This window comes from Oreochromis niloticus, linkage group LG20 (genome assembly GCF_001858045.2).
Source record: "Oreochromis niloticus isolate F11D_XX linkage group LG20, O_niloticus_UMD_NMBU, whole genome shotgun sequence".
Lineage (NCBI taxonomy): Eukaryota > Metazoa > Chordata > Actinopteri > Cichliformes > Cichlidae > Oreochromis > Oreochromis niloticus.
Genome location: NC_031984.2, coordinates 27908426 through 27930050, shown reverse-complemented (window position 1 = coordinate 27930050; position 21625 = coordinate 27908426). Strand labels below are relative to the sequence as shown.

At 40.8% G+C, this 21625-nt stretch overlaps 1 protein-coding gene across 13 annotated transcripts; it reads left to right on the top strand.

Moving 5' to 3' along the window:
* The first annotated feature begins 729 nt into the window (after positions 1 to 729).
* On the top strand, positions 730 to 21517 carry ralgapb (Ral GTPase activating protein non-catalytic subunit beta). 13 transcript variants are annotated; one of them, XM_025901916.1, is made up of 33 exons: positions 730 to 885; positions 1869 to 2089; positions 3455 to 3657; positions 3783 to 3949; positions 4051 to 4237; positions 4951 to 5082; positions 5405 to 5583; positions 6171 to 6239; positions 6707 to 6858; positions 7124 to 7373; positions 8000 to 8035; positions 8903 to 9104; positions 9203 to 9370; positions 9502 to 9616; positions 9851 to 9998; positions 10117 to 10181; positions 10268 to 10412; positions 11777 to 11898; positions 12890 to 13072; positions 13167 to 13315; positions 14680 to 14867; positions 14979 to 15082; positions 15257 to 15412; positions 15565 to 15630; positions 16061 to 16270; positions 16728 to 16886; positions 17041 to 17206; positions 17296 to 17418; positions 17506 to 17642; positions 17728 to 17836; positions 18059 to 18137; positions 18510 to 18658; positions 19164 to 21517. In XM_025901916.1, exons 2-33 carry the CDS (start codon positions 1913 to 1915, stop codon positions 19355 to 19357), a joined length of 4689 nt encoding a protein of 1562 aa, XP_025757701.1. In that variant the 5' UTR covers positions 730 to 885; positions 1869 to 1912; the 3' UTR covers positions 19358 to 21517. The 13 variants fall into 13 exon arrangements, with proteins under 13 accessions (XP_025757701.1, XP_025757700.1, XP_025757699.1 ...); XM_025901915.1 differs by having other exon boundaries at positions 11768 to 11898; positions 15260 to 15412; XM_025901914.1 differs by having other exon boundaries at positions 11768 to 11898.
* The last annotated feature ends 108 nt before the right edge of the window (positions 21518 to 21625 follow it).

Genomic DNA, 21625 nt, shown 5'->3' with positions numbered 1-21625 from the left:
ATTTTAGAACTAAAAATAAAAGTTTAGCTCACAGGGGAAGCAGATGACCATATGCTGCAAAGCTGAATACACTGGCTCAGGTTTAACTCTGATCCAAAGTTTTTTGTGGTGAATATTTTCTTGGTACACTTCCTGCCTTTTAGTATTATCAGTCATGGACCAGCGTCCCCAGACCCTGGATCTCAAATTTATTTAAGTTGTGTGGGATCATCTGGATAGACAAGGGAACAAGTAGCAGCCAGCATCTAAAGAGAAGCTTTATATCTCCTTTAACAAACCCGGAGTGCTACTTAAAAAATGACAAGAAAGCTGGCATAGGAGAGTTCAGACTGAAGTGAAGAATAAAGATGCTCATACCAAGCGAATTGGGATTGTACAAACTATACTTTTGCTATCAACGCTGTATTTCCATTGATGTTTGCATTGTGTTTGTGTCAATAAACTGCTGCACCTATTTCACATTTTACTAGCAAAACCAAAGCATGCCTCGCCTACTTCCATACATTTACTTCCTTAAAAAATACTAATGCATCACGCAGAGGTTTTAGTTATAGTTAATCGGAGCATAGTGAAACAAAAGAAGTACTATCACAAAAAGTATCTGCCCTCCCTCCCCTCCGCTCAAAAAACAACAACAACAACAAACAAACAAAAACATTGTGTTATTCACTGAATGAACTGAGGGCTGCATCAGGTCCAATAGACTGTACCAAACAGTAGAGGGCGTCAACCTACGGATCTTTCTTCCCGTTAGCCCGTAAAGCTGCAATAACCAAGCCTTGACATTGCAAAGATGGAGGCTGTTATAGTTTAGACCAGGATATACAGAAAGCACAAACTGCGAGTTTCAGAGCTCTGTTATGACAACATTTCCAGCTGGTCAAGGTAAATGGAAAAAAGTAGCTGAGCTACCCGCTCAGTAAACATTAGCGTCCTTGCAAAGTTGGATAGTTAGCTAGCACAAATGACAGCCAGCTCATCTAGCTAATGTCAACGAATAGGCTAGCGTAGTGAGCATTAGCTGAGCTAGCTAGCAACATCGGATCTACTGCAGTGTAGTTTGGGATAATCAATAAGTTATCGCAAGCGGTTTTTATTACCGTTAGTTTCTTGACTTGTTCATAGAAACAACCCAGTCGTTAATTTCAGATAATGTCATCTACAATATGAGGAAGATGTTTTGGTGTCAATGCTAGCCATCGTTAGCAATCTGCTCGTTTTCAGAACCGTTTCCTGGTTATTCCTCGGCTTGTTATTACCGAGCCGAAGTGTAGGGCACAAATGTTTCGTTCCTGGTGTTAGTTTAAGGTTTCAGTGCAAAACAAAACCCGCATTCAACCTTTGCAATGCTGGCCGTAATACTTTTTGTTTTCTCTTAACGGAGAGAACGTAACATTAGCCAAAACATGACATATCTAGGCTGTTTGGATCATTTTTCCTGTCACGGCACATATCAAGAAGTACGACAACAGACTCCTTATAAGGTTTTGCTGCACTCTTCTTTTTTTTTTTTTTAATGAACTAACCCGCAGTTAATCCACACTCATTTTACTTTCGCTAATACGTGTTTTGTTGTAGCTAACAAAACATTTAATTACAAATTCCAAAATGTGTGAACTACGCATTTTCATTGGTTGGTCAACTTGTTTGACAAACCAGTCAAACAAGTTAAAGCTGAAAAACTGCTGTGGTGGTCAAGACCTAAACATCACTGAAAGAGGTGTGACCATTTGGCTGTTTGGAGTGTAACAGCAGTTCACAAGTAGCACGACTGTATCCACGGTGGTATTATAGTTTGGACAAGTAGCCGATTGGTAGTGTGCCCAACTTTCCGTATTAAGCTGCCCTCTGGATTTGTGTGTCTGCAGGTGGAGGCAGGAGGTGTGAGTAGAGTGCAGTAGACATCAGCAGCATGTACTCCGAGTGGCGCTCGTTGCAGTTGGTGGTGCAGAGTGACCAGGGCCACCTCAGTGTTTTGCACACCTATCCCCCAAGTGTGGGCACAGAGGTGGCAAATGCTGTGGTCAAACCTCTGGGCACAGCTGTAAGCCCAGTTGCCACAGAGAACATCCTCAAAACAGACAAAGAGGTAAGAACAAGGTCCACCACGAGCATGTCATTTTAATGCTTTGGCAGTGTGCCGGCCTACATCATTATCACTGTGACATTTTAACTCCAGTTACCAGAGCTAAGTAAACACATGAGTACTTTTGGTGGTATCAGTGTGCTGTTTTTTTTTGCTGATGATTATTTACGTAGAAAAATAGAAATTAGAACGTACTGTGGTCCATATATTTTTGTATGTGTGGCTCTTTAGGAGAGTGTAGGAAAAACTGGTCTAAGATTATCCATGAAAAGTGAAAAGTGTAGTACATAATAATAAAATAATTATGGGGTTTGGGTCACCATATTTAAAATAAAGGTTCTAAATACATTTTTATATCATTTTCAGAATCTGGACTCCCTCTTTTTGTTTTCTTCATCTTCCACTATCATTCTGTTGCTGATGTTGCTGCACAGTGCTCAGTTAGGGTGTCACATGTTGTTGAGTCAGGACTATCTGTTCTTTAGCTACTCTTGCATATGCAGGCCTGACTGATAGAGTGCTGCTTAGATGGTTTCTTCTATCTGTTGCTTCTATCAAATGGTTGATGTTTTTGAACACATTAAGTGCTCATTATGCAAGAAATGAGAAGAAAATACTCTGCAAATAATAGTTTTTATGTTACAAACCACCAAAACACACACAATTAATCCTGTAATGTACAGTATTAGTGACACCTTAAGCTTTTGTGTAGGCTCTAGACACAACTTGACACAGGCCAATTTAAACAGTTAGCTATAAATGTAAACCAGATACAGCTCTGATCTCTTTCTTTGCACTTGCTCACCACTGTGAGCAAGTTAATGGCAGAGCTCACAGTAAAGCAGCTGCTTCAATTAATGATGTGACAGCGTGTGTCAGGAAGTGATGCGAGTGGAGCTGCGTTGGGTTAAAAATACATCAGCATTACTCAGGTGCACCATGCATGTGAAGTGCTGCTGTTGCTTTGAATGCCGCTTCTTGCTGAGGATAGAGCATGGATAGGAATACTTAGCCATACTGACCTCTGCAGGATTCTTACACAAAACCATTGTGGGAAATTATGCAAAATATCACTGGAAATTGAGAGCACCTAAACTGTCTTGTAATCTAGGCTCTTTTTAGTTGCTAAGTATGAAGGTTTATGTTGGGTGGGAGCGGGGGCATATATTGATTGTATTTGTAGGATACAAGGAGCTTTTCTAAACTTCTTTTTGTTACTCAATTGATATGGTGCACATTAAAAGGTGCATTACTATTTTAAAAACTGTTGCCATGCTTCCTCTTTCATTAGGATTGAGTGATGTAGCTTCTCTGCAAATATAAGATAATTACTTATAATAAAATATCTAACAATGGTTTGGTTCCCAGGTGAAATGGACTATGGAGGTCCTCTGTTATGGCCTGACCCTCCCCTTAGAGGGGGACACTGTCAAGCTGTGTGTGGACGTGTACACAGACTGGATGATGGCCCTGGTGTCGCCTAGGGACTCGATGCCTCAGCCTGTGGTGAAGGAGCCCAACATGTATGTCCAGACTATTCTAAAGCATCTTTACAACGTCTTTGTACCAAGGTATGTCTAAAAACTTTATTTCCCATTAGCTTGAATTTAAAGATGAATGCCTTTTCACTGAAATCTTTGACTGCTTATATTGCTTTCATGTTCCCTCATTTCAAACAAGCTGTTTCTCCCTCCAGGCCTGAGCAGCATAGTCTGAACCACATCAGGCTTTGCCAGCAGGTTCTGACTGCAGTCCAGAAGCTGGCACGAGAGTCCGTTTCCATGGTGAGAGAAACCTGGGAGGTGCTGCTGCTCTTCCTTCTTCGCATCAATGACACCTTGCTCGCACCGCCCACAGTTGGAGGTAAACACCCCCTTGCTTTCCTAAAATCTAACTTCGTTATCTACTAGGTTATTATTTGTGATGATTAGTTATAATAACCCTCTGTTTTTCCCTTCTTTTAGTGGGGGTAGCCGAGAAACTGGCAGAGAAACTGATGGCAGTGTTGTTTGAGGTATGGCTGCTGGCGTGTGCCCGCTGCTTTCCCACGCCGCCATATTGGAAGACAGCAAGGGAGATGCTGGCCAATTGGAGACATCATCCTCCTGTTGTAGAGCAGTGGAGCAGAGTAGCCTGTGCTTTGACCTCCAGGTTAGATTGGATTCAGTTCAACTTTTTGTGTTTTCAGTGCTACAAGATTTTCTTAGAATTTTGATGTATGTGAAGTTTTAGAATGTTACTTCTGCATGCAGACTGGGGAAGAAAGCCACATATTTGTAGTTAGGTCCACAGGTTGCTGGACAGTGACAGTTTTTGTAATTTCCCTTCCCACCACTACAGTGGATTTTAAATCAAATAATCAAAATGAGATTGTTTGCAGACTTTCAGCGGTTATTCAGGGAGTTTGACAAAACTATTGCATTAACTTTTTAGGATTTACAGCCATTTTTAGACATGCCTCTCATTTTCAGAGGCTCAAAAGTAATCGGACTATTGACAAGTAGTTTCATAGCCTGGTGATTCCCTGTGACTCTGCTCAGATTCTACTAAATGCTGCAAAACAGATGAGACAGCGTTTCACAGTGCAGTTGGATAAAGACTCAAAGGAAACTGAAAAAGCAACTGAAGAAATTTGCAAGGCAAAGAAATGAGATATTCTTCAATGGAGAAGGCAGTCTCTCCATCTCAGACCAATAGAGCATGCTTTGCAGTTACTGAAGGCAAAGAAATTCACAAACAAGCAGCAACTGAAAGTGGCTGCATTAAAAGCCCAGTAGAACATCTCAAGGGATGAAATGTGGTTTGGTTTTTCGAGGTCTCTGTTAATGCAGTCTGTGTATTCCTGTCTCATTTCTTGGTTTCAGACTTCTGCGGTTTACTCATGGACCATCCTTCCCACCTTTTAAAGTTCCTGATGAGGATGCCAATTTGATTCCTTTAGAGATGGACAATGATTGCGTGGCCCAGACGTGGTACCGCTTTCTACACATGCTCAGGTGCATATTGCCTCAACTGCCTTTGCTTGAAAAAGAGATGTTCTTTCCTCTTCCTAACCGACATACATGGCCTTTTTTTGTTTGTTTTATTTAAGGGGAAGTTGAAGGTGCCTATCTGCTCCAGTTCAAGTCTATTTAACTACATCCAGACTTTCATGTCTGGCTCTTTTTAATGTTATTTCATTTGTTGTTCCCTCCTTTATTTCCTTTTACTTCCTTCTTCTAACCAACCTTATGTCACATTTATTCAAGAAAGATTTAGCAACACTTTTTAACACTTGGCTTAATCCATTATTATGTTTGCTTTCCTGTTTGTTTCCAGCAACCCAGTGGATCTGAGCAACCCCGCAGTAGTAAGCACCACTCCAAAGTTTCAGGAACAGTTTCTCAACTCGAGCGGCATACCCCATGAAGTGGTGCTGCATCCATGTTTAAAACAACTACCCCAGATCTTCTTCAGGGCCATGAGGGGTGTCAGCTGCTTAGTGGATGCCTTCTTGGGTAAGAGGAATCCTGAGTTAAGATGAAAAGCTCAGTTGAGTGATATTTAAGACGTTCAAAATGAAGCAGAAGATATAATTAAAGGATGAATGATAAACCAACTTTAGCTTGGAGACCATTTTTGCAATCAGTGATTTAATGGCTTATGTTTAAGAAATATGTTGTTCCTGCTTTTGTGGCAGCTACCTGCTTTAGGAATTTATCCCCACATATTATTGTTGCCAGAAATGATTTGAGGAACTGCTGCAAAGAAGTGTTACTCTGACAGAAATGTAAGCAGCTGGTTTTTATTGTGATCTATCAGCCAGGTCGCTCTTAATTCAATTTCATCCTGTAATCGTAATCTGTAGAATCTTGTCTTTAACAAACAGTAAAGCCAAACACTTCTGATGGGTTTTGTAGCATAGATGAAAATTTGTGTTATTTGTAATTTATAGAAAAGAAAAAGGTTTAAATATATTTTTTTTGCCAGTGTTGTTCTCTTACTACCTCTGAGTAATCTCAAGATGGAGGATGTCAGTCAGTAATACCTGTTTAAAGATTTCAATAGAAACATACCCGTGTGTATTTTTCTCTTTACACTGTAGGTGTCTCTGTTGAAAAGAAAGCTGTACGGGAGAGGGTGTTCACTTTTTGTCCAGTGCCGCTCTCTCATGGTATAGACATCAGCTGATACATGATATAATGTTTTGCTCTGGGCATGTTAGTGGATTGGTCCATTCACTGTTGGTGATGATACTCAGACTCACAAGTGATATATGTCAGATATTCAGACTAAACTACAAGATCATCAGGGGGACTCCTGCAGGCATGAAAATGGAAAATCAAAATGGAAATCAGTGATTGGTGATTTGTATCTAACCATTGTCTTGCATGTCTGTGAATCAATGCTGTCTATGATCAACTCACATACTGTCTTAAATAATACTGTAAATGGAAAACTGCTTCAAAATGATTATATTTACCCAAAACATGTTCTGTTCCCTGGGGGGAAAACAATGGTTGCTGATTTATTTATTTATTTTTCGCTGCCAGGCTAATCAGATGACACCCCGACCACCCCCAGATATCTGAGGAAAATCGGACTATTATACCCCGACTCATTTTACTTTTCTGTCACCAGGCATATCACGTCCCAGGGCTGACAGTGCCCCGCCCACTCCAGTCAACAGAATTAGCATGTCGCCGCCGCCCTCAATCACCAACACCACGCCTCCTCATAGCCGCAAGCAGCGCCACGCGGTGGTCACCAAAACTACAAGCAAGAGTTCAGCTGTAAGTTCTGTAACTGCTACACAGATGGAGAACAATAAGTGTAACTGTTAGATGTTTAGATCTTAGTCTTCTGTTGGTCTGCAGACAGAAAAGAGTTAATACTTGAATTTGACACATTATTCTTTCCATGCTGAAGCTGCACTATCTAGAATTTGTAGGCAGTATTTCAGTACACTTGTCCAAATCTTGTGATCTTTTAGTTGAACTAGTCAAGCTGTTTTCAGCCTATTGAGATATCTTCTTCTATTCCCACCGCACCCTGTAGGGCAGTGGTGGTCAGCCAAACAAAGCATCACAGCAGCAACAGCAGCAGCAGCAGCAGCAGCAGCAGACTTCGTCCTCCCCGACCCTTCTTTCCAGCCCCAACCAGAGCAGTTGGGAGTCTCGGCCCCTGCCAGCCCCAGCACGACCAAAGGTCAACAGCATCCTCAACCTGTTTGGCCAGTGGCTTTTCGACGCTGCTCTCGTCCACTGTAAGCTCCACAGCGGCCTCAGCCGAGACCCCAGCATGACGGGTAAGAAGCGAATCGACGTCTCACACTGCTTAAAATTATGCATGGGCAAGTCGGTGTTCATAAGTATGTGTTCATATGGAGTTATGTGTTTTTTGGTCTTTATTTAATTTTTTTTTATTTAATTTTTTGAAAAATTTGTACTCTGTGTTGTTGGGATATCCTTTTTGTTTTTTCACCATTTTCTCTGAAACTCTGTTGGGCCTTTCTGTGTGTGGAGGGCTTGGTTAGAAGTGGCCTCGTATGAGATTTCCATCTGACTCTAATCCATTTGCATCTACCAACAATTTAGACCTGGCTCAAACTACATATAGGCTTTAACCCTATCCTAAGGAATTCATACAGTCATTTAATTGGTAAAATCCTCACTGGCAGCGGAGCTAAGAGTTAATGACAGCACACACACTTTTTAGCGTTTGCAATTGGCCCTCTTTGGCTCTTCTCACATTTCTCTTTTTGGTGTAGTGTCCTGCACGTGTCTATCATGTCTGATGTAAGAAATCTGTAATGGTCAGAAGTCATGAACAAAAAAGAAAAACCACGCAATTCATGCCTGATATGAATTGATCCCAAAATATTGGATCTGCTTTGATTTTTTTTCTCTCTCCACTATTTCTGTTATCTTGCAGCCTCTTTTATCCAAATTCTCCTTTCTTATAAATCTTGTAAGTAGGAATGGCAGCTTTTTTTTTCCCTCACTTGATTTGCGTTTCTTGACAAAATCTTCCTGCTTTTGAGTTGAGTTCCTCATGGTCATCGTCATCATCACCATCGTTTTCTGTTCCAACTCCTCGCCATATATAAAAGTTCACCAGCGTTCTTTCAGCGTTTCTTCAGAGGTTGATGGAATGGGTTTCACCAAACTGACCACTTGTCTCGACATTAACGTTGCCAGTTTGTGACAGTACCACCCCATTTAAGTTGCCATTTTCTTTTTCCTTTGAGTCACGCTAATCCTTACTATTGTGTTTCAGACTCCCCTCGAGTTTAGCATTGTTTCTTGTATTTTCTTTTTGATGTTGTCAGTTCACTTCAGTTTTGAATTATGTTTTTTTTTTTTTTTATTGGTTTAGTGCCTCAATGCATGAAGTGAATGTGACAGTCATATGATTGCAGCATTGAGGGATGCTGACACAGGGATTTTGCTTTATGTTCCTGCAGTGAACGCCTGACACTTTTTTAGTGCGAGCACACTACAACTTATTCATGCTTTGTGCTGGTGATAGGCGGAACTTCTATGGCAAACTCTTTGTGTCAGAGTTCCCTTTATTGAATGCTTTTATTAAAGGATGTGAGTGTGTGTTTGCAGTTAATAAAGCCCTTCCTTTCTCTTGTTGTGATAGTGAGTAAATATCTGCTTTTTGTTGCTTTTATGTTTTTGAATTTTTACTGTTAACTTTTCGTTCTAGTGTGCATATAGTATATTTTTGTCTGCGTTTGCCTGTTTTTTCATACATGCATGAAAACTGAGGACTGCAATGCAATTCAGGGTCCTTTCATTCTTTTTTTTTTTTTCTTCACACTTTGTACAGCGATAGCCACTCAAGTGTCCTTGGAGCTGAGGAGGAAGGGTTCCCAAATGTCCACTGACTCCATGGTGAACAACCCAATGTTTGATGCCAATGAGTTCCCAGAGAGCTATGAAGCAGGACGGGCTGAGGCCTGTGGGACTCTGTGTCGCATCTTTTGTAGCAAAAAAACTGGAGAGGAGATTCTACCAGTTTACCTGTCGAGGTATATACTTTTTTTGGGCCAAATTAAACAGGTTTTATTGCCATCTTCTTAAAAGTAGGAAAGAAAATGATATGCTTTTCTTATTTCCTTTTCTGCAGGTTCTATATGGTCCTGATTCAGGGTCTGCAGATTTCTGATTTCATCTGTAGACCAGTTTTGGCTTCTATCATTCTCAACTCTTCCTCTCTCTTCTGTACTGACCTAAAGGGCATCAATGTGGTGGTGCCCTACTTCATAGCTGCGCTGGAGACCATTGTGCCAGACAGGTTAGACTGGTAGTTTACTTTCATTTGAGACCAGTTGCTAACGGATTTGCATATAATTTGTTTTTACTCGGTCATGTAAATGTTAGAAATCAATTATATTACTTAAAGTTTGTCTCTATTGTTTTTGTTAGGGAACTGTCAAAATTTAAGATGTATGTAAATCCTACTGATCTGAGGAGAGCCTCCATCAACATCCTGCTTGCTATGCTCCCACTGCCACATCACTTTGGCAACATCAAATCAGAGGTAATGACTTTGGCGATGTTTATCTTTAAGCTGATAGTAACAGTCTTGCTAACTGCTGCGATGCCATGGATTTCCTGTGTATTATACACACATTGGTGGCTCTTTCTTCAAATATTGAACTCTTTAAAACCTGTTGATGATTACATAACCATAAAACAAGCCCTGAAACCTTTTCTTGTTGCAGAGTTTTCAGATAACCCAGGTTGCTAACCACACTGACTCTGTGTTCTTTAGGTTCTGTTGGAGGGCAAATTCAACGAGGAAGATGGCTGGCCTCATGACCAGCCTGTGTCTTTCCTTTCACTGAGGCTGCGTCTTGTCAATGTCCTCATAGGAGCTCTGCAGACAGAGACTGACCCCACCAACACACAGCTCATACTGGGTATTTGCTGATAGCTTCATATATTTGCAGTTATTTTAACTCTGTATATTGTTTGTACTTTATGATTGTGTAAAATTGTTTTTTTTTGTTTAATTATTATTTTTATCCCTTTTTTCAGGTGCAATGCTAAATATTGTTCAAGACTCAGCTTTACTCGAGTCCATAGGCGCCCAGACTGAAACAGTAAGCTTGTTTTCTGCTAATTAGTTAATGTTTACGGTGCTACAAGCTGGACTGGGCATTAAGATTTCTGTGTTCTTCGGTGGCAGGGGAGCATAGATGGCAGCCACTCAACCCTGAGGAGTCAGAGTCACAGCCGTACGAACAGTGGCATCAGCTTCAACAGTGGAGGCAGCACGGAGGCCACCAGCCCAGACTCTGAACGCCCTGCACAGGCGCTGCTCCGTGACTATGGTAGGACATGCCGCTCCTGAACATACACTAATATTTTTGTGCTTAATGAATTAACACAATAATACTTTATTTGGTCAGATAGCAGGTTTGCTGAAGGATTATTTTTAATGATCCCTCGCTGATTTCTCATTAGATCATAAACACCTATCGACTCGTTTGTTTGTTTTTTATAGCTAACGTGGTTAAAGTGGTATGCAGAGTTAAGAAGCGTTGGGTAAAATATCTTTGTAGGTGATATAAAGTGTTTGCTGTGATGTTGTTTAAGAAGAGTTTGGCACTGGGGTGGGTGGAGTTACTGCTTTGATTTGCATTTTTTTTTCCCTAAATGATTGATTGCGACAATGTTGTCTAATCAAATGGAATTCAAATTTAGCATTTACTGTGCAGGGCTGAGTGATGTTTTGTTTTCATTTGATTGTTTTCTTTTTTGCACAAATTTATGTCTGTTTTCAGTGAACAGGAAGTTGTTTTCCAGCAGGAAACTGGGGGAAGGGATTGCAGGGTTCCTGTGAGACACAACTGTAGGACTATAACATTGTGTTGTGAGGCTTAGTACAGGAAAAGCAATACTTTAGAGTAGCTCATCTATTGTTATAAATGCTGCAGCCATTTCAGTGTTATTTGGGTTTTCTAGTCAGTTTCTGTTCTGGTCCGTTCATTTCATTTCTTAACATTATCTCTTAAAAAAACACTTGACAGTGCAGAGTTCTTTGTAACAGAGGTCGTAGTAAAAAACAGAAATAAAGAAGATTGTTTTTGTGTCACAAACCTCACACAAGGTTGTGTTGCTTCCACTTGTAAAAATTCTTTTCTGGGACAAAGGTGTCCAGATAGGTGGACTTTGCATTGTTGTGCAAACTCTGAGTCTTAGGATTCGCTGTTTTCAAAGTTTTTAGACCCTGTAAATAGTAGCTCAAACTAGGAAAGTCTTTTGTCAGATGAACTGGAATTTTCCTTCCACATACATATATTTAATGTAATTGGGTGATAAATGTTAAGTAATTCTTAAAACTTTCAGTGTTCCTCTGTTTTTAAAAAAAATCTCCTAATTATTTGTTAAAATAAAATTTGAAAATGCTATTTTGATGTGAAAATGCTAACATCACTCAGTTCTGTTCCTCAGCAGCTTATTTACTGCTGTCTCTTCTTTACTCTGCCTGTATTTTGCTCAGGATTGTGTGCTTTGCTGAATTCATTCACCTCTAATGCATGTTGTATGTTAATATGAAGCAATATCTGCTAACACCTGAGCATCCAGAAATGTCTTTCTGTGTGACTTTCTAGCTTTGGTGCCTTAATCCTGCATTGCTCTATTCTTTGCAGTGTTTGGTATTTTGGGGTGTTATATGATCTAGCTCTTCCAGATACTGCGGCAGGCCTGCTGGTGCGCAGCATCCACCTGGTCACTCAGAGGCTCAACTCCCAGTGGAGGCAAGACATGAGCATTTCACTCGCTGCCCTGGAACTGCTGGCTGGGCTGGCCAAGGTAACTTGAACACCATAGAAGCTCAGTGTAAGAATGTGCAGTCATTACTAGCTGGACTAGCTAAGATAAAACTGTCGTCTTCCAGTACACCAATGTTACTCAGGCCTCAACAGCTTTAGTTACTGTGTTCTTTAAAAAAAAGAATACTTAAAAAAAAATCACTTTTAAAAAAAAAGAAGTGTTTGAAAGAGCTGTGTTCCAGGAACACGCTTAATAAAATGTCTGGGCCTATTGTGGGGGCAAGCGAAACCAGCTGGGTGTAGGGCGTTACTGGAATTGGTCAGCATTGGCCTACTACAGATAAAATACCGATAGTTATTACACCCCATTCCCAAATGACACAGTGCAGTTTCACAGAGGACTTGTGATACATTTGGGTGTTTTTTGCCACCTTCAGTCAGTTAATTTCCTAGCTCAGACTAAGGGAGTTGCCCTCACATTGTACCACAGATTACTGTAAACAGAGTTTCTCTAACTTGTAATGACTGCGGACTCTGTTTACAATCACACTGCCACAATGCATGAGCAATTAATATGTCAATATTCTACTTGATACACAATTCTGAGTTTACAAAAGACAATATTCTTGTCTTTTTGCACCACCCACTTTCATTGTTGCACTTTTCTATTGCACTGTTGTGTCTCCACTGTCTTGTGCTTGTATCGTATCGTTCTGTTCTATCTGGTGTTGCACTGTTTTTGCTTTGTTTTGTCTTTTTTTTGTCTTTTTTTTTTGCGATTTTGCAATTTTTTCGCACACTTGCACTTTATGTAGTCATGTGTACTGCTTCACTGTGTACTGTACCACTGCACATGGTTTAAACAACAGTAAAGCCACTTGACTTGACTACTAATCAAATGTTGTCATTTTGAAGAAAAAATAGGCAACATTTTTAAACATAATTTTTTCACAGTTGCATCAAACAAACCACTTTTAAAATGTATCTAATATAGAAGATTTTTTTTCTGTGTTTTTGTGTGTCTTAATCAGGTGAAGGTGGGGGTCGACTCTGCAGACCGTAAACGCGCTGTCAGCTCGATATGTGGTTACATTGTGTTCCAGTGTAGCCGTCCAGCTCCTCTTCAATCCAGAGACCTCCACTCCATGATTGTAGCTGCCTTCCAGTTTCTGTGTGTGTGGCTCACAGAACACCCTGACATGTTAGATGAGAAAGTAAGTCTGAAGACTTTTTTTCCCCTCTCGCTTTCATGTATGTCGGTAGGTAAGAGAAAATCAATAAATTGTTTTGTATTTTCTTTTGCTCCAGGACTGTTTGGTTGAGGTTTTGGAAATTGTGGAGTTGGGAATCTCAGGCAGTAAGTCCCGTCAGGAGCAAGAGGTTCGACATAAAGGGGAGAAGGAGCACAACCCGGCTTCCATGAGAGTGAAGGATGCTGCTGAGGCAACTTTGTCCTGGTGAGACTAAAGCCCCTTTTTTCATTAGTACCTACTCCGATCAGCTCGCCACGCTTTTCAGGGTTTTCCATTTGGTCATAGTACCTGGTGCCAGGTACTTTATTTAGCACCTACTCCGCCGGGCTTCCAAGCGATCGTATCCAAAAATGTGACATCAACAGACTGCATGCCACCAGTCAGTAGCATCTCTCGATGAGTCACGAGAGAGTCTCATTCAGGAAAATCCAAACCAGGCAACGAGGGGAACCGCTACAAAAACACAACGCTGTGGTCCCCAAATCTGACAAAAAAGCCACAGACCGAGCACCGGGTATATCGTTGCCTCGATGCCCAGCTTTGCTGTAGCATTCATGTTGCATACTAATTACGCCACGGGATGCTCGGCTGCGTTGCTATAACCAGGACCAGGCACATTAGGTGGTATTGGATTGTAATGGAAAGGGAGTCCGGTCAAGCCAATCGGACTAGGTACTAATGGAAAAAAGGCTTAAGCTCCATTGGCTGTTCAAACACTTTGCATTGTAAAATGGTTACGTTATCATTTCATCACCTGTATAAGTCTTGTGATGTGACCAGCAGTCTGCAGCAAGCACTAGATTTCCTGCTGTGGGGTCTCCTTATCTTTAAACTTAAACACTTGTATTGCACCTTGGATTTTTGATAAGCTAGTAAAAGTATGTCTACTGTAAATTGTCCTTTGTTTGCTAGATAGGCTAGACGGATTGATATCACCTCCAGTGGCAGTCAATCACACAATAAAGCTACATATCACTTAAATTTAGCTACCTGTGAAAAAGCACAGCCACAAAGTCAGCCACAGCCACAGACCGAGAATCTCAGCTGCACACAAAAACAGCTGCGCAATGACTAAACTCTTCCTGTTTATAAATGTCTATCAGAACTGGGTCCAAAAATGGAGTTTACTGAACAGTTTATAGCAAAGTGTAAATAAAATCGCACTATTTTGCCCCAGATACTCATCCAGCAAACCTCTCAGCTGTGAGGGGAAACTCCCCACTCAGCATAGCCGTGGGTTGCAACTTGGCCAGTCAGCCAGCGAAATTCACCCCCATAGTGATGCTGATGACTTTTCCGTCATTAGTCTTGGTGATAACACTGAAATGGATTGTGACTGATTCTTATAAACCAAGTAGGGTTTTTCTTCAAAACCTTTTATGACTGTGCTGAAGTGTTGTTGCTTCTGTTGTTTATTTTTCTGCTTCCTCAGTATCGTAGCTGTCCCACTTTTTCTGCTGAACCTTCATACACATGACTCTTGGATAGTGAAATATGTTGCATTCGTTGACCCAGTTTGCTTGTATTTATGTTCTTTCTTATATTTGTGTTTCCCTGGTGCTCCCCAGTATCATGCAGGTGTTGGGGGCCTTCCCATCTCCCAGCGGGCCTGCGTCTACTTGCAGCCTGCTGAATGAAGATACTCTGATTCGCTATGCCAGACTCAGTGCCACAGGAGCCAGTAACTTCCGTTACTTTGTCCTCGACAACTCTGTCATCCTTGCAATGCTGGAGCAACCTCTTGGCAATGAGCAAAGTCAGTAGCTTATTGTCTCGCTTTTGATGTTTTTAGTTAATAAGTTTGAATGCTGGGAGAAAACAAAGTGTCTGGTATGCTTTTAATATTGGGCCGTCTTTGTCCTCACAGACCCCAGTCCTTCTGTGACAGTTTTGATTCGGGGAACGGCTGGTCGACATGCCTGGACCATGCAGCTCTTCCATCAACCGAGAGGGGCCAGGGCTAATCAGAGGGTGAGGTCGCACCCTAGATTAATACTAATTAAATTAACTAACTAATTAATTAAACACATTTTAAGATAACTTAGCTAAAACATATTTTAAAGTTGCACCATTTTGTCAAACTTGTAGCGCCACATCTGATAACACATCTCTGTTATATATCTGTTTTCTTCTCCCCTCCCGCAGCAGGTGTTTGTTCCTGAAGGCCGCCCAACACCCAACAATGACGTGGGGATTAAGTACAATGTGAAACAGAGGCCCTTCCCTGAGGAGGTGGATAAGATCCCTCTTGTCAAAGCTGATGTCAGTATCCCTGACCTGGATGACATTGTCAGTAAGGAGGTGAGAGATCAGCTTCCCGTCGAACCGTATAATTAAGCTTTTATCCACATTATGTCTGATAACACAAAAATTAAGTTATTCTCTTACAGGTATCGGGTAAACCATGATTTGTTATATCTTAAAGAATATTGTTTGTTATTGCACAAACTCAGGTGTCTTGTATGGGCTGGGAGGAAGATTCGAGAGCTTCAGATTCACTGAACAGAATTTGCCCTCGTGTGAGTTGTTGAAAACAGGAGGGCTCATTGGGTGTTGTGTTAAATAGGTCAAATCATCTGGTTTAGTGGTGATCATTTTGTGTGGTTTCTCAATCCTTTGCAGTTTCTGTGTGAAGTTACTGGTGCCTCTCTAACACTGTCTCAACAAACTTTTATAGGGGAATGTAATCCAGTACAACAGCCCTTTAATAAACTAAAGGGCTGTTGTACTGGATTGCATTTGATGGTATGGGTGATCCATGATTAAATGTTTCCCATGGTTATAAAGTACAGATGACACTGTCATAACGTTTTCTCTCACCTTTGGGGGTCAGTATCTGTTTGGACTGTGAGGGTTCTGCTTCAATTCCTGTTGAGCTCATGCAGTCGACGACTGTTCACGAGGCCCACCCTACCCTGTTTTAAAGATGTCCCGTCCCCGTCTTTTCAGCTGGAAGTTCAGCACGACAAGCTTCGTAATCTGATGACCAAGCAGATAGAGTATGAGAACGCCTTGGAGCGACACAGTGAGGAAATCTGGAAGTCCACTCCTTTTCCTGACCCACAGACCGACTGCAAACCCCCTCCACCCTCACAGGAGTTCCAGACAGCACGTCTCTTCCTCTCCCACTTTGGCTTCTTGTCTCTGGAGGCACTTAAGGTCAGTTACTTTTTAATGTCAGATTACAAACTCTTTGATTGATCGGTATTAAATATACATGCTAATTGGTAGGTAGGTTTCCATTGTCTTTCTATTTAAAGCCTTTTTCAGATAAACGATGGGTTGGTTCTTTTTGTTCTTTCTACTGTTCCGTAAAAGTGGGGATCTTAATATTTCTCATCTTGTAACATTTATGCATCACTTTAAATACGGCACAAGTTTAAGTGTATGTTATCACATTAATAGATGGTATAGATCTTGAGTTACTGAGCTAACATGAAGACATGTTTGCAAGAATGTGCTAAACTGCTGTACATGAAAGAAAGATGAAGTCTAAAAGCTCTTTAATTTGAAAAAAGGTCATATTAAAAATGTTGCCTATCTGATCCTGAAAAAATACTTAAATCTGTGAAATAAAATGTATTTGTTAGAATAATGTTTACATAACCATTCATAGGAACCCAACAACAGTCGTCTACCTCCTCACCTGATTGCTCTGGAGTCAACCTTGCCAGGATTTTTTGATGACATCAGCTACCTGGACCTGCTTCCCTGCCGACCTTTTGACACGGTCTTTATTTTCTATGTGAAACCTGGACAGAAAAGCAGTCATGAAGTAAGGGAATACAGATTGAATGATTATTGTTTACCTTTACAATGTACTGATGTTAACTTAGTTACTTCTTCCAGTTACTTATTTATTTACACACATAAAAAGGAACAGGAAGAAGAAACTCTTTCATTAACTTGTTCTTGTTGTTGGTGATCAGATCCTAAGGAATGTAGAGTCTTCGGCCAGCGTCCAGCCCCACTTCTTGGAGTTCCTGTTATCTTTGGGCTGGCCTGTGGACGTGGGACGCCACCCAGGCTGGACAGGACACTTGGACACCAGCTGGTCTGTGAATTACTGCTCTGATAGCAATGATGTACAAGCAGGTAAGACACTAAGATGGTCATCGCATTTGTTATTTATCTGTTTACATGTTATTCGTGGGAACTCAATGAGTCTTTGTTTGTTTTTCCAGAGGAAGCGGGTACACCGGAGGACACTGGTGGTTCGGTGTTCAACGGAGAGAAGAAAGTTTTGTACTATGCTGATGCTCTGACAGAAATCGCCTTTGTGGTTCCTTCTCTAACAGAAAACTCAGGTCAGTATTCACGATCTTCAATATGAATTCAAAGATACTGAAAGCCCCTGTGCTGGATTGGAGTTGCAATTTGCTCTCATTTGGCAGAGGAGTCTTCAGTGCACAGTGACTCCACGGTGGAGGCAGACACCAACTCAGAACTCATGCCCGGTATGCTCAAACAACCCAATCTCACACTGGAACTGTTCCCCAACCATTCTGAAAGCATGGAGTCCGCTAAAAAGGTAAAGTTTGGCTTCTGTGAGTATATGTGGTCTCTAATGTTTGATGTAATGCTTGATCAAACTGAATTATACCTGTTTTATCCAGCTGAGTCCTTTAGTGAAGGCAAAGAGGTCATCGACTGGAAAATCCTTCCCCCAACTGGGGCCTGAAACAAAGGCGTTTGTGGTCTGGGTGGAGCGCTTTGATGATATTGGTAGGTATAAAGTCTTTATTCGGCCCACCACCCCTCCTCTCATACTGTCATTTAAGACTAGCCCCTTCATAGATTATAGTCAGCCAGCAGGTTTATCCTCACAAAATATTTCAGTATAAAATACTTTATCTCTGTACTGTTAGATGTTGTCTGTAAGAAGGTGTTTGCCAAATTATCAATGTGCATGGAAGTCTTCATTTCTCTGTTTGTTTGTTTTTTTAGAGAACTTCCCTTTGACCGACCTTTTAGCGGAAACCAGCACGGGCTTGGAAGCTAGCATGAGCAACAGCACTTCCTGCAGGTATTCACAAGTTTATGCTCAATGCACTTGCCTGCCAGTATAAAAAAAAAAACATGTGGTTTCTGAATTGGTTTTGGTCAGGTGCAAAAAGGAAGAACAAAAAAAAAAAAAAACAATGCTGCAAACCCAATGTGCAAAACAGGAAGTGCTGTGCAGTGGGCAGAAAAGAGGAACTGTGGCAGAGCAGTGACAGCAGTTGTCAAGTGCCTTGAAAGAAAAATGAATTAAAAGCCTTTTTGTAAACATTGCTCCTTTGTTCACCATCAGCAGAATTACACAGTTATTTAAATAGACAGAGTACTTGTATTTGAAATGTAGCTATCTTCTTATCCTATCTTTGCCTCCCTTTTCACTTTATTCGTAATGTTGCAGGTCGGGGTTACTAGAAAAAGACGTTCCTTTGATCTTCATCCACCCTCTGAAGACGGGACTCTTCAGGATCCGCTTGCATGGTGCTGTGGGTAAATTTGGCATGGTGATTCCTCTGGTGGATGGCATGGTGGTCAGCCGCAGAGCTCTTGGTAATTGCTCATTTATCTTCCACTTACTTGTTCATCCTTACCTTACCACACTTTAACTTTTCATGCATCACAAGGAATCATTTTCTCACTATTAATGCGCACGCATGAATATTGCACAATGGATGTTTTTACTTGGAAATGCACAGGAAATAAACTCCCATTTACAAAGTGTGTGCTGTTTCCCTCAGAAGTTCTGGTTTCTAATGTAAAAGTATTGCTCATCTGTGTCATCAAGTTGCATCATCAGGCTTTGAAAGAAACCATTTAAGGCATTTATTTATCTTTCCTGTGTTGATGAATAAGTTTAACTTTGGGGGAAAATAAAAAAAAAGTCTTACTCTGTTGAATGCGCTGGAACTCTTGGCCAGCAGATGGCACAGTTACGTGTTTGGGTTTTATCTGTGGCTCTACACTTTCACGCATAATAATCTAAATCCACGTAACTCACATTGGCTGTGGTGCGTGTGAATACTGATGAGCTTCTGTTTGTGTGTCTGCCTCTCAGGGTTTCTCGTGCGCCAAACGGTCATCAACGTATGCCGACGGAAGCGCCTGGAGAGCGACTTGTACAACCCTCCTCACGTGAGGCGGAAGCAGAAAATAACCGAAATTGTGCAGCGTTACCGCAACAAACAACTGGAGCCCGAGTTTTACACCTCGCTCTTCCATGAGGTGGGGGAGGGAAAGCCTCACCTCTAACCCTCCCCCCTCTCCCCCGTGTCCTGTCCTAACACTGGCACACAAGCGCACACAACAATACACACACACGCACACACCCTCTCTATTCTGTACTCATAAACCACCTACAACTGTGCTTGCACACACACACATGCACACACAGAATCTTTATATTTATACTGTATAATTTTGTTATTTATATGAATACATATATCAACACTGTTTGCCTTTGACTCTTAGATCAAAGTGTCAAAAACCATGCCAAGGTGGGAAAAAACAAACTACATTTCTGTGTTGCGGCTACTCACTGAAGATCTGAACGGCTGAAGTTCAACAGTGAACGTTGCTCCTCGTTTTTAGGTTCACGCTTTGTGGCAAAACAATTTCTGCTTGTCTTTAACCGCAATACAGTAGTTGCACTGTTGGCCTTTCTGAACTTGTAAAAAGTTTGTCTGTCGAACCTTGTAATATGAATGAACTTCAAGAGGTTTGGTAATACAGAGTTGTGTCCAAAATCCAGATCTGCTCATCTGTTTTTGTTTCTAACAGATTTATGGTTGGATTATTATTATTATCAATTTTTTTTGCCAAGGAGATAAACATCTTGTATCCACCTTAAAATGTTGTAAACACATATATATGTATATATAGCTTCAATGCAGGTAACTTAAAAGTTGACCCGTCATTGGATCTGACAACAGACTTCATCGACATTCACACACACACGCAGACACACAGCCTGCTTTAGTCTTCCTAGTGTGAACGCACACTTGGCCACCGCAGCAGCTGACTGAGCACATGAGACGTTTATAGTTTTGTATCGTTTTCTTTGGGCTTTTACTGTATGTAGATGTCATTTTTGACACTTGTGCTCTGTGCCAGGCCATCCCATTGCGCAACTGCCACTACATTTTGTGTGTGCGCGTGTGAGTGAGAGAGTGTGTGTGTACACAGCCACGTTTGCTTGTTCAGCCAGTCACTTGACACTACAAGGAGTCAGAGACCCCTAAAAGCCCAACACATTGCATTTAAGGTTGAATCCTGTCACTTTAAGATAATACAGTTTTGAAAATGCCACGATATATGTCGATCGCAACAATAGATTTAGTTTAGCCTTAATGCTTGGAAACACAATTTACTGATAGTGAGAGCCGCTACAGCGCTCCTGGAGTTTGCGCTTGTTGTTTTCAGGCCTAATTTGAAATCACCATATTTTTAAGGTTGCAAGTATCTCATTACGAAGCAGAACCAGAGCACAGTTTTTAAGTGTCTCGCTCCTCCAAACAAAATCTATGTGATAGATTCAGAGGCCAAAATACTTGATGTAGCTAACAGGATTATGTGACTTTATTTTGGCTGATCAAAGCTGTATTTTCTTTCTTTTTCTCCTTTTCTTTTCTTTGGAAATGTAAACCCAGGAAGAGATAATATTTAACATGTCAGTTATCTTCAGTTTGGATTGCAGAAATGTGCACTTTTGCCTTCACAAATGTTATGATAATTTAAAAAAACAAAAACAATTTCACTATTATTTTTCTCACTGTACTTTTGGTTTTAATTCAAGCCCTCTCACTGTCTGCCTGTAACAATGTGAATTTATTTATCACAGAGATGGAGCAGGGCAAACACCTCTAGTTTCTTTTGTTATATTGGAAAGTCTTAATGCACTGAGCACATTTTTATGTTCATTTTATGTTTATTTTCTATTCTCTTTGGTTACCTTACATGTCCTCTTTTGTACTTTTGTGCATTTTTGGAAGAAAAACCCTGCTGAAGGAAGAGTTTTATCTTGTGAAATATGAATGAAGAGGACGCGTTGTGGAGTTTTTAAACCTGTCGTGTCTAATTGTGACTCACTTTTTATGACAGTGCTGTATGCACATGCCTTTTTCGGAAGGAAAGTACATTAAATACGCTTCAAAGAAACTACATACAATGAGTCACACGTTGTATCCTGTTAGTCCTCTGAGGTTTGATCATATTTAAGGATTTGCCATGTACAGAAGCAGAGGATAATATGTAAATATGTGATAGATCAAGGCATTTACAAGTTGTCTGTTGCATTCCTCATCTGAGATGGCAGAAAAAAGATATGTATGTATGCATTTTTTTGTGTGTGGGAGGAACGCAATGGGTATTGAATGTAACATGCATCAATTAAAACTATTATTGACATTTTAATTTCCTTCCATTCATAATGTTTGACTTTTTCTTCACAGGTCTATTTCCTCTTAATGATTTTTACATCTATTCAGTGAGTTTCTTTCTAAAAGCAGATGTGTTTAGAAC

What these genes read in the sequence shown, in the direction of transcription:
- ralgapb (XM_025901914.1), top strand. Translation starts at nt 1,913, where the DNA reads ATGTACTCCGAGTGGCGCTCGTTGCAGTTGGTGGTGCAGAGTGACCAG. An exon ending in TGAACAGAATTTGCCCTCGT is followed by an intron (nt 15,631 to 16,060) that starts GTGAGTTGTTGA and finishes CCGTCTTTTCAG; the next exon opens with CTGGAAGTTCAGCACGACAA. An exon ending in GACAGAAAAGCAGTCATGAA is followed by an intron (nt 16,887 to 17,040) that starts GTAAGGGAATAC and finishes GTTGGTGATCAG; the next exon opens with ATCCTAAGGAATGTAGAGTC.